Genomic DNA, 12,271 nt, shown 5'->3' on the forward strand with positions numbered 1-12,271 from the left:
GAAACAAGTTTGGAAAAATTAACAAAGTCTGCAATCAATTAAATATTTTTTTTATCACAATTAGCAAGTGATGCACAGATGACCGAAATTACCACTCCATAAATGCTTTCAGCTCACAGTGTATACCGGAGGGTAAGATTTATTTGTTACTAGTGACATGCGTTGGATAAAAAATGCAAACGAATCGTGATGAGGAAAATTTATTCATTATCGAGAGCGTCAGGCACCGACTGCATGCATTCGCCAAATGTTAAACTTAGTTAATAAAATTTTCACATACAAATAATATTTAAAATTTCTATTCTGACCACAAAAATTATCCACAAATGATAAAAATTTATTCAATTACCAACCGTTTACGTATGAAATTAAACAATTAATAAGGCTGAACTTGACAAATGACAATAAATAAAATTCAGAAATAATGCAGCTAATAACAGCCCCTAGCTGTGCATTTCCAGCAACGAACATAATAACCAGGAATTACTTGAATTAGTTTGGCACGCATGAACACTGTCTCTTCCATCGTAGCTTGATAAATCGAGTCATAATTATATATAAGTACAGAAAAATTTTCTTTGTCTAACTGAAACTAAACTGAGGATATTTACTTCTACCATTACCCGCAATCTTCATCGTCTGGGATGCAAGTCGCGTATTCCTGTATGGTTTCTAATTCCTTCAAGTTTAATAAGTTTCAGACAAGTTTAAGAGTTTTTCCTAATTATTTAGGTATTTCTAAAATTGTACTATGAATTACGATTTTTTCGATCAAAATCGTCTTCAAACGCACTCATGGGGAAATGAAACGTCCCAAAAGCAGGACAATGGTCTTTTCACTGTACAATGTATCGCTGTACAAGAGTGAGGTTACAAGAGTAGTGGCCGCCCAGAGCAGCAAGAACTTGCCAAGTTGAAATTCATCGTGATAGTTCATGACAAAAGGATCGATCAATTCATGCCCAAGGGAAATGTTGATCTGGTTAGAATAACTCAGAGCGGCTAAAAGTTTTGTTATTAATTCAAAGCCAGAGGCAGATCTTAGTTGTGTTCTTCGGACTTGTGCATATGAATGGTGTGTTCTTCGGACTTGTTCGGACTTCGATGCTCCATTTTTATAGGTTATTTGACCAGTGTCTGACCTTTTGATCAACGGTAGTTACGTTATGGAGTAGCTATTTTTTTTAAACCAATCATCAGGTATTTCATCAGCCTCCACAAGGATTTTTAAACAAGAATGAGATTTATAGTCCATTAATAAATTAAGCATTTCAAAACAATTTAGCGGGTATTGAATTGATCGAAGGAGTGGCATGACATTTCAGATGACGTGTGTAATTACTACGAATGGAAAAAGCTTTCCCACAAACATGGCATTGGTGTGGCTTCACACCACTGTGGACAGTAAGATGAATATTTAGCGAGTTTTTGGAGGCAAAACTTTTGGAACAATCAGGGCAAGCGAATTTTTTAACATTAGAATGTTGTGCTAACTGATGAGACCGAATATTACTTTTATAAAAAAATACCTGATCACAGTCGGGACATTTATGATTTCTCTCATTTGCATGACGAGCTAGATGATCTTTTAGTAATTGATGTCTAGACAATTGTTTGCCACATACAGGACACTTAGAAGATTTTTTAGTTTTCCGATCCTTTTGTTTTTTCTGAGTTTTCACTGGATTGGAGTGATTGGTAGGAAATTGTTGCACAAGTTCATGCGTCCTAGAATGTGCTTTCAGACCCGAGGGCTTACTGAAACCTTTCTGACAGACCGTACACGTATAAGCAAATTTACCTTCGTGCTCCTCGAGATGTCGCTTGTACACAGATTCTAAAGGAAATCCTCTGGAGCATAGATCACACTTGAATCTGCATTTATCAAGGCACATTTCCTCGTGCGCAAGCATATTGCTTCTTACACTAAAAGTTTTCCGGCAATTAGAACACTTATGGGGGCGTTCTCCCGTGTGTGTACGTACGTGAACTATTAGATTTCGTTTATTGGCGAATTCTTTTTGGCAAGTGGTACATAAATAATTTGGTTTTTCCTTTGTGTGGGTATTCATATGAGAAATTAGAGCCTGGATTGTGGAACAGTCCTTGTTACAAGATGTACATGATAAACTTCCTCGTGAATGTTGATCAATGTGTTTCTTGAAGTCAGTTCGACTTGAAAATGTTTCATGACAGAGCTTACAAGTAAAATTTTTGTGCTGAAGCATGTGCCTGTTCAATGACCGTTCTGAGTTGCACTTTTTGGCGCAATTAGGACAGTTGAAATGCATCATACTGATTTTGTGTCTTCGTTCAATGTGTCTCACCAAACAGTTCCGAGTAGAGAAAACCTGGTCGCACTGTCTACAAATTTGCAGCTTTGCATGCTTTTTCATCTTCAAATTACGAGTTAGTAAGGTGGGTTTGTGATACTCGGTTGCTTCCTGTACATTGCGAAGTAGTTCAGGAGTAGAAGGGCGATTCAAAGAGCGCTCTTCAGGCTCTTCAACAAATTCACTATTAACAGCATCAGGGCATCCGTCCGTTTGCGCGTTCCCCAGATTCTTGCTAAAATCGCCAGCGCCTGAAACACTCAACTTCATAACATCCTGGGGATCAGGATTAGGTGCAATTTCAGCTGGATCTTGGTTCTCGAAGTCGGAACTCATTGTCTGACTTGACTTGTAATCCGATTTGTTATCAAGAACGAGCAAATGGTCATCAGGAAAATCACATTCTTCAATGTCGATGTCCATTTCTGTAGTTGTCTTACAACTTGACACAACAGAGCAGGGGTTGGTGCAGTTGAGAATAGGGGAATCGGCTGAAGTCCGCACGATGTAATTTGATTCATCAACAGTTATCTCTGAATTTACGGTTGAATTATTTGTAAATTTGGAAAGATTATAATTATTCGTGTTCAAAGAAGAATCGTGTTGAGTCATCACATCACGACTCAAGCTTACCTTTGGTTGAGAATCATTTAAATTATAAGAACTGTCGTTTTCACAAGGATGCCTTGAAGTTTGATTAAACTTAGGAGTATCTACATTATTTGAACAAGTGCTTGCTTCGATGACATCGCACTTGGCTACTGTCATGCTGGGTTGCAAGTTCTCAGTCCCAAAGCGATCTTTCTTCAAATTTCTAGAGGCAGAGGTAGGATTAGCTTCTGCCAATTCTAAATTGGGGTTCTCTACGTTCATAGTGGACGCCGGCACAGCTAAATGAGTTGGATTTATTTCTGCCACATGATATCCAGTTGCTATCTTTTGTGCATTATTATCATAAACGGCTGATTTTTCCAATACATCAGGCTCTGTTGACAAGATTTGATTTTTCAACAAAGCGATATGAGAATTACTACATTTTTTATTCCTTTGCGTGACTTCTACTGAACAGGACGAACTTTGATTTGAATGCAATGAATTTGGAGAATCGAATTTTTTAACTGACGTGTATAATCCGGCCGAATTGAAGCAAGAGGAAGTAACTGGTGGCACCACAGAAGTGGAATACGAGTGGTTGATCGTTTCATGAAAGACTTGCTGTTGACCAGGTACTTCAGCAATGTTTGGCGGGCCAATATATTCAGGCAGTGAATGCGAGTGTTTATTTCTTGCATAGTCCGAGTACTGGTAACTCATGCAGCTGTGAATGCAGGAGACATCGCAGTAAGTGTGCCCAGATGGTACAGGAAGGTAATGCATTTGTTGTGGAGGCATGACATTTACATTTTGTTGGCCGTGACCGTCACTGTAAACAGCACTACTGGGCTGCGGCAAAGCATTATGGTGTACCTGAACAGAAGGAAAATGCATGCTTCCATTTGATACCCCATGTTGAACATTAATCCCATAAGGTAACGAGGGTAAAACAGAGTTAGCAACTTCATTAGTGTTGCACATTGCCTGACAATTTGATAGCTCATTGGCTACGACGTGAGAACGCATTCTATTGGGATTGGCGAAATAGCGATGCGGGTTAGTAGCATCGTAATTTGCCACACAGTGGTTGGCAGAAGCGTCAACTGGAAGTTCAAATGAAGAAGAAGAACAATGAGTAGGATTTAAGGTTTTCACATTTGCAGCCGATAAGCTGTTAATTCCAGGAACTCTAATTTTACTGCCACTTTGAAAAGTAGCTTCAGAATTTCCATTCGCATTCTGATTGGATGCATAGTTAACACCAGAAGATGATGCATGATTGTTAGGCTGAGTTGATAAATTTGATGTTAGAAGCATTGAATGTTCTTGTTCAAGCATTGAAAAATCATGAACAGCGACAGTATCAGAGGAATTGTGCAAGACATTGCTCGTGGAGCCACAGCTGTTGACACTTTGATTCATTTTTAAAGGATAGCGTACGTGTCCATTGGGATGCTGAAAGTAGGCATTTGTTGCACACGCATTGGCCTGTTGAGATGCCCCGGTAATAACACTTCCTTGTTGTGATAAATGATGTCCATGTTGTTGTGTGTTATACACGGAGGTGAAATTTCTGTTATCGTTCATTTGATTTTTGCCACAGTTATGGATGGAAGAATTCGAATGCAAGTAATTTACGAAGTTAGAATTGTTTCCAGGAACCACCGGAACGCATGGATGCTGCATTTCCTCATAAATGGAAAAATTGCAAGGGTTTTGGAACTGATGGTTTAGCTGAATATCTTGAACTTCATTTCCATGATTAGGGTGGTTTGTTACGGATGCATGTTGAGCATCATTTTTTAGGTAATAAGTTGCCTCATTTTTCAGACTTTCAAATTGCTGAACTGTTGGATTATTTTGCGGAGAAGCATTAGTCCAGATCTGGGGTTTTTTATTTATAACTGAATCGCAACGCGATGCTGCTGGAATAACATAAGGGACAGTGTTAGACCTATGAATCAAACTATTTGCTTTTTTTAAATCAAAACTATGTTCCATAATCTGACCAATCATGGCCTGGGTTTGGGTACTAGAGCAGCTAACCTGAGAATGTCCAAGTGATGAGCGGACTTTGCTCACTGAAAGCATCTGTTTGACACCCCCTGTAAAAACTTGATTTGTATGACACATCATTTGGCTATTACTCTGCGGAAAATTTGATTGGGCTAGGACGCTTTTAGAGCAGCTAGCTATTGCCCCTTCGAATTCATACTGCAGACGCGTCGCGTGAGTAGAATCTTGGCCAGATGTGCTACCTTCAGAAGAAAAATAACGTTGCGCGTTATATGAATTTGATTTAGAACTTGGCTGAAAGACATTCACATTTCTACAATCGAGAGCACACTGTGCTTGAATGACACGGTCGGGAGACGTGACATGAAATGTATTGGAAGAATCCGTACGCACGACAACACCGTCCGAAGACTGTTTAATGTTTGAAGATCCATAATGGGTTGAAGTGATATGAACATGTGAACTAGGAGTCATTTCACAAGGATGGTGCAAATTAATAACTTCTTTAGCCGTTGGCGCCATGGAGCCGGAAAAATCTGTTGAATGAATCTTAGCAGTATTTTGGTACATATTTTGTGAACGGCTCTCAACAACCTTGTTTGGCACCAGGTCTGGGATCAAAGAATCTGTAGAGTTACAGATAGTTGTACGATCACATGAACTTGAAATCCCAAGAGGACCATTTAGAGGAATGTCATCTATTGAGAAATTAGCTCCATTATCATTGGGACTGGCCACGATTTGCGCAAAAAATTCTGTACTAATGTTGAATGTTTCCCCGCCATCAAGTTGAGTGAGGTTATTAGTTTTGTTATTGGCACTCTGTGCTGAAGAGCTTGAAGAATCATTCGCAATATTCCCGCAAGATTTGCTTCTGCTTGAACATTGCTTGGATTCAATTATGAAGCTACTAGAATCACCAAGTGTTGAACAACTCTTCATGGCTAAACTAGGAACTATGCATGGGGAGCAGGCAGATGTCGATGAATTCAGAGAAGTTAAAGTTTGACTTGTCATGCAACATGCTTCGCTAATGGGTAATTTCCTTGTTTCAGATTCTTCCTCTTTTGAGAGCACTTCAACATTGGTGGCTGCTCCATTTGCGGTATGATCATCTTTACTAAAGTTTGTTAACGTTGACGAAATACCATCTTCACTCGACTCTTGTTTCAAATTACTCTGTTCGAGCTTCTGATCGAAGAAGATGCCAGGCAATTTAGTAAACGAATTTTGACCGCCTGTAATTTCAGAGGAGTTTGCATCGTCAAATGGCCCAGCTAGAATCAATTCCATACTATCGCTAGATTCGACAGATTTCGAGGCCTCTTTCACAGGAGCCAAAACGTCGCTTGAAGATGTAGTACAAGTTTTTTTGTTATCTAATGAATTAATAACGGCACCGTCTGCATCAGTCGCACAAGAAGTGAGAGACTTTCTAGACACGGAAACCTGGTCAAAGCCCGTCATGGAGTAGCTAGGTGAAGAATTTAAGCTAGATTTGTCCGAATTTATAAAGCGTTTCTTTGATTTCTTAGTCGCAGGTTTGTAACTTTTTGTTGAATTCAACCTTTTTGTCTTAGTTTTCTTTGATTTCCTCTTACTATATCGCGAACGTCCTATGGTATGTTTTGATTGCACAACCCTTCCTTGTTTAGACACGGAAACATTCGACTGTAAATTATGATGGACATTGTCACCATCTTTCGTTGCGTCTAGAACCATGACTGAAGTTTGAGCATCTGCGATCGGATCAAATGAATCATTTTCGTGCAAAGAGCTTTCACGTTTCAGTTTGTTAGCCATGCATCTGTTAAGGGTCAAGTTCTCATTTTCATTCGAATGCCCATTCACAGACAATTTCGTGACCAATGGGATCGAAATGTTTGAAGCACAAGATGTAACACCAAATTGAGATTGATCTTTTGAACTAGAATGGTTTGAACATTGAGTTGAAATGGGTATAGTTATTCCTATTTTTGCATCGGCACTTTTTTCGGACTCTAAACTTGACTTAATGGACGCTGTGAGGACTAAACTGGAATCGAAGAAGCTACAGGAGCTTTCTCTGTTGGAGCGTGAGAAACCACTTCTGTTATTAGGCGAAAAGTGACGATGGGACGAGTCCACGGTGAACTGATTACAGGGCAGAAGTTCATTGGAAGTTGAAGCAACAGACGATGCAACGATGCCTGCTGTGAAGTGAGAATACGTTGGAGAGCACAGTGGAGACGAAATTTTAGCGCCAGAGACATCAGAAAATTTCGAATTGTTTATATGGTCAGGAGCTCTTAATAGCTCGTTCGAACGGAAACTAGGTTTGGAATTGAAGATAGATGCAATCGGTAACGCACCATCCAGGCTAATGGGGAATTGAGATTGATTGCGATCAGCTTTGTTAAAGCCGGTTAAAAAATTGCTTGACATGCAATGCAACGGCCTAATACTTGGGTGACTTGAACACTGCGGAGCGTTGGGATGCGATGGAGAGAATGTAGAATGAGATTCGAGATGCGCCAATTCTAGATTTAAAGACCGCATTGGATTGATAAGTGAATCCTTTGATGCTTCTAGAACGTTATCAGAACCTCGTTTATTGAGATCAGAAGGATTTTCGCAAGAAACAACGTTTGCAGAACATATAGATCCACTTTTTTGTTCATTTCTATCATTTTCTGAGGTAATGGAAGAGAGAAACAATTCTGAGTGTGTGAGGACTTCTGTCGAAAGTATTTCTTCAGTTTTTCGAGTTTCTGAGCTAGGAAACTTTCTGAAAAGCGGGGAGCTATAAACATGAGTATTCAAGTGAGAACGAGTGCATCCAACTTCAGGGTTACTAAACTTGTTACTAGCATTTGTCGGTGAACCAAGGATTTCAATTCCTTCCGATACTGGATAAGTAGTTGAACGAATACTGTTCATACTCAGATCATAGCCATGAGAGTCAAATGCTTTTGCATAATTTTTCTCATAATGTTTGCCGTCTTTGTTTGATTGCTCGCCACTAACGCTGGGTAAAATCTGACGATGACCAGTAGGAACCGATGAATCTGTTATAACCGCACCTTCATGAACCTCATCCACAGCGTTGGGTGCACTAACTTTGTACTTTGAATCTTCAATACGTTTTTCATTGGATAGATGCTGTTTGACAACATCTTCACAAAGTGAATCAACGTCATCGCCGATCGAGGTAAGAATAGAAAACTGACCATTTTTGAATGAATCATTATCAGTAATTTTAAGATCATTTTTAACGTTCTGAGTCACATCAACTTGATTTTCGGGACGTGCCTCAAACTTCACCTTACTAGTGCCCACTTCTTTGGAGCCGGAAGGGCAACTTGCAACCGAGTGCGGAGACATACCAATCTGAGGGACCTCATCATCGACCGACAAGACCTCATCAGATGATTCAGAACAGGAGTCATCTTTTATTTTGAACTCATTTTTATCGCAAGGGTAGGAGAACAAATTCACATCAAGGGCTGATTGGTGCAGCGAGAGCAGAAACGTCGGTGATGTACAAGACACAGTATGGCTCTCGGGTGACAGCAATGATGCGTGTGGCGGAGCGGCGGGTAGGGAAGGAGAAAGTAAGGAAAAAGAAATAGGGCAATTTGCTGATAGGAACGAATTATTCATGGAAGAATCTAAACTATCATCATTGGGAGAGTTGAAAACACAAGTGGTAGCACACACTCGCGATGATTGCTCACAACAAGATCTGATCGGAGACAAGGTTTGAGAAATTTGATCGGCAACCTCAACAGCAGTAACCAAAGAAGAAGGCACTATCTCAGATGTAGACGTATCTGATGCTCTTTTTCTACCCTTGCCAGGCTTGACAGTTGCTTCAAATTTCACATCGTCATTTTTAGTATAAGATGAATAAGACGATACATGCGAACCATCAATACTAGTATTCAAGTTTTCAGAAAACGAGTTAATAGGCAACTCACGTGAGGAGAGAGCAGCAATTGAAGAATGGAGGGGGGAATTACCCACACCAGATGACAGGAGACTTGCCTGTGACGAAGCCAACTTTTGGCCATTGTTGTTTTGGGTACTATCGGAGACGAATGACGAATTTACCTGACCTGAAATTGATGCATACACGTTTCTGGTTGTAACAGCTGTTGAAACCTTTTGCATAGTATTTGTGGGAGAGGAAGCAGAAGCATTTTCTCTATAACGAGAGGAAGGAGGCGTAACCGACGTTGAGCTGAACGCCAGATTGCTTTGTGTAATTGTAGTACTCCGAGGACTATCAACTTTGAATGAATTTATTGTTGCTTCCAAACCACCATTTGATGTAGCCAAATCAGTTCTATTGCCTAATGAACATCTCTGAACTGCATCCACCGGTCCTTTCTTCCTTGAACCTGAGCATAGCTCAAATGCCAGAAGATTGCCTGATGTAATGGGCGAATTGTCATGTTGTGACGACAAACTTTTACCCATATTCAAATCAGAATTAAATGACTTCTGCGCTAAGTAAGAACTCGCTGCATCTTTTGACACAGATTGAGTTAAAGTACAGTACGATTGCGTCATATTTGATGTAGAACATACAGAAAGATTGAATGGTTGTTCTTGATCATGCATGTTACAGTTACCGAAAGACTCTTGCGAAACATGTGGCTGGCTGATAGAAGATTGAGTGTTTTTAAGAGAATCATTTCCACTGATCCTGTCCAGTGATGACGGAATTGAAATATTTACTGAACTGGCTTTAGAAGTTAGAGGAATAGGTGACAACTGCAAAGGTACAGATGCTAGAGAAACCTGTGTGCAAAGTGAACTTGGTTGGGCAGTTGAGGAGCTGCCAGAGAGTGTGTCCATTACTTTGTCAGACAGTTTAAGTTTAGGCGATGCAGAATCCCTTTCAAAATCATCCACTGCAATAAAATTATTGCCATTAACAACGGAATCCTGCCGATTTTCTACTGGCAGAGAATCCAATTTTACTTCTGTAGAATGCTTATTGAAATGGACTTTACCTTCACGGAAGCTGTTCAATGAAGCTTGAACATTTGACCTCAGAATATTACGGTACAAGTTTAACTTATGTTCCATAACGTCTATTTCATTCACAAAATTGAAGCATTGGGAACAAACTCCAGTTGGTAGTTGGTTCACTGATGAGAGATGCCATCCAGTTTCATGCTCAACCTTCTCTCGAACAGAAACCTGAGAAAAGTGGCCATAGTAAAAATAGGATTGAGCCCTTCATTATTGAACATAAAAATTTTCCAATATTTTCTGCTTATCACTTAAACTCAAGAGGAACAATATTAATAGGTAATCTAAGTTGCTTCTAGTGTCTCTGGAACACTACAGATTCTTACACATTCCTTAAAGTAGATAAATAGTTTCACAAAATATCTACAGAACAAATAGATGCACTATACTTTCATTAAACATTAAATTCATCATTAGAAGTCAAGGCAAATCATTTTTGTGAAGCATGTAGACTTCATATTTTATACACGAGCTAGGAGTGCGAAGAAGATGAGCTTGAAAATTTTATTTCAAACATTTTTAATCTTAATGATCACACTTTTTCACCAGTAATGTGAATAAAAGAAATATGGTATTGATACCAATATTTTTCATGAAAGACTATACCTAACCCTGAAAACCATCTTTTCATTTAGTACCTGAGACACTACCGTTGAAAGCATGTCTAATGTTGGTTGACAATTGCCAGTCACAGGCCGGCAACACATGAAGCAGAAGCCAGCAGCAGCAGTTTGAGAGCTTCCACTCCAAGATCCTTCAGATGCATTGACATCATTCGTTTCCTTGTTTGAAGAATTTGCCTCCATCTGTAAAAGCAAAATGTAGGTGATTTATTGAGAATTTCGGTAATCATCAATAGCCCCAGTAATCATGGTTTCAGACAACATACAGAAACAGCTCAGCTACACACACAATTTTGTCAGAGCCATACAACAGCTCCTTGCATCACATCTGAAATCATTCACTAATCAACAAAATTTTCTCAGATAATTTATGAATTCTTAAGAATTTACTGATGCCTATAGGGATATTTTCCTTCATTTATTGTGATTTTTTGTTATTTCATATTCTTTACATAAAAAGTAACATTTTCTGATGTACAGAAAAAAGCTGCTATTCCAAAAATTTACTTATTTTTTGATGGTGAACAATAATGATTCTTCTACCCATAGGTATCACATTTCAAGTGAGGAAACTAACATATAAATACAACCTATTGATTACAAATGTGGTGTCTAAATTATGTATATATATATACTTATACTGAGTGCTTTATAATGAAAGCAATCCCATTTTCATCATCCTTCGCAATAAATTGTTAGATTGTAATTGACAGGATTCATTTCCATTACCATTTTTAAGGAAAAGATCAATAAATTGCATGTATACCACATTTCACCTTATTTCAACAAAATAACATTATATATATATCTTGGTGAAATTTACAGAATAATTCACTATTTTGTTATCATTCAAGTCTAATTACAACAAATATTCTTTATACAATACAAAATTAAGGATGTATTGTTGAATTATAAATTACTTCAAGCAACTCTAAATTAGAACAAATTAACAAATTTTGTTCTATAGAGAAGGCTATAGAGTATAGGCTATAGGTACTCGAGTATGGAGACTTCAAAAAATTTATATATATGTATATTTACCTTTTCATTCCAGTTGAGTTGTGTAGCTTGATGACAAAGTACAAACTATAAGTGGCTAACTAAACCATAACTCAAATAACTGAAAATACAATTTCTTCTAGACAGACATAAATGAGATAGTTACAGAACAAATCAAATAATTAATTAATATAATTATACCTAGTGTTTGCAAAGATAAAGAATTTTGTAACCATTCAAGTCTTAACATTTTCAGCAAAAAAAAGATTGCATTAACATGAAAAAAGTTCACAGTTCCCATCATCCTACAAACTTCATCCTGCATAATAATAATAATCTCACTATCATCAATTCTTTGTCCTCAATCTCATGCATATCATTAATCATAAACCACATATTTTTATCATCCAGTATGCAATTTAAAGCCACAAAATTCCAGTGAAAAGATGCCAATTATCCAATCTTGAGTTTGGCATAATACTACGTCAGAGTTATCACTCTGATCAGACTAGTCATCATGTGACCAAGTGCAGTGACTGCAGCACTGCACTTGGCAATCATGCTAATTTGATACTTTGACTCTGAATCTCTGATGGATAGTTTGCATACAATAGCCAACAGGAAGAAAAATCATTCAAATTTCAAGCCACAAAATTACTCCACAATATTGCAACAGTGACACAA

General features: G+C 38.3%; 1 protein-coding gene across 1 annotated transcript; it reads right to left on the reverse strand.

The window, feature by feature from the left end:
- Nucleotides 1-405: 405 nt before the first annotated feature.
- LOC108667462 lies at nucleotides 406-11,718 on the reverse strand. Its single transcript, XM_047883825.1, has 3 exons — nucleotides 11,630-11,718; nucleotides 10,604-10,771; nucleotides 406-10,133 (listed from the first exon to the last, which is right to left on the reverse strand). Exons 2-3 carry the CDS (start codon nucleotides 10,769-10,771, stop codon nucleotides 1,272-1,274), a joined length of 9,030 nt encoding a protein of 3,009 aa, XP_047739781.1. The 5' UTR covers nucleotides 11,630-11,718; the 3' UTR covers nucleotides 406-1,271.
- Nucleotides 11,719-12,271: the final 553 nt, after the last annotated feature.

This window comes from Hyalella azteca, unplaced genomic scaffold (genome assembly GCF_000764305.2).
Source record: "Hyalella azteca isolate HAZT.00-mixed unplaced genomic scaffold, Hazt_2.0.2 contig1742, whole genome shotgun sequence".
Lineage (NCBI taxonomy): Eukaryota > Metazoa > Arthropoda > Malacostraca > Amphipoda > Hyalellidae > Hyalella > Hyalella azteca.

Coding starts and splice junctions, on each gene's coding strand:
- LOC108667462 (XM_047883825.1), bottom strand. CDS start 10,771: ATGGAGGCAAATTCTTCAAACAAGGAAACGAATGATGTCAATGCATCT. Junction 10,134..10,603: donor TTTCAACGGTAGTGTCTCAG/GTACTAAATGAA, acceptor CACTTTTCTCAG/GTTTCTGTTCGAGAGAAGGT.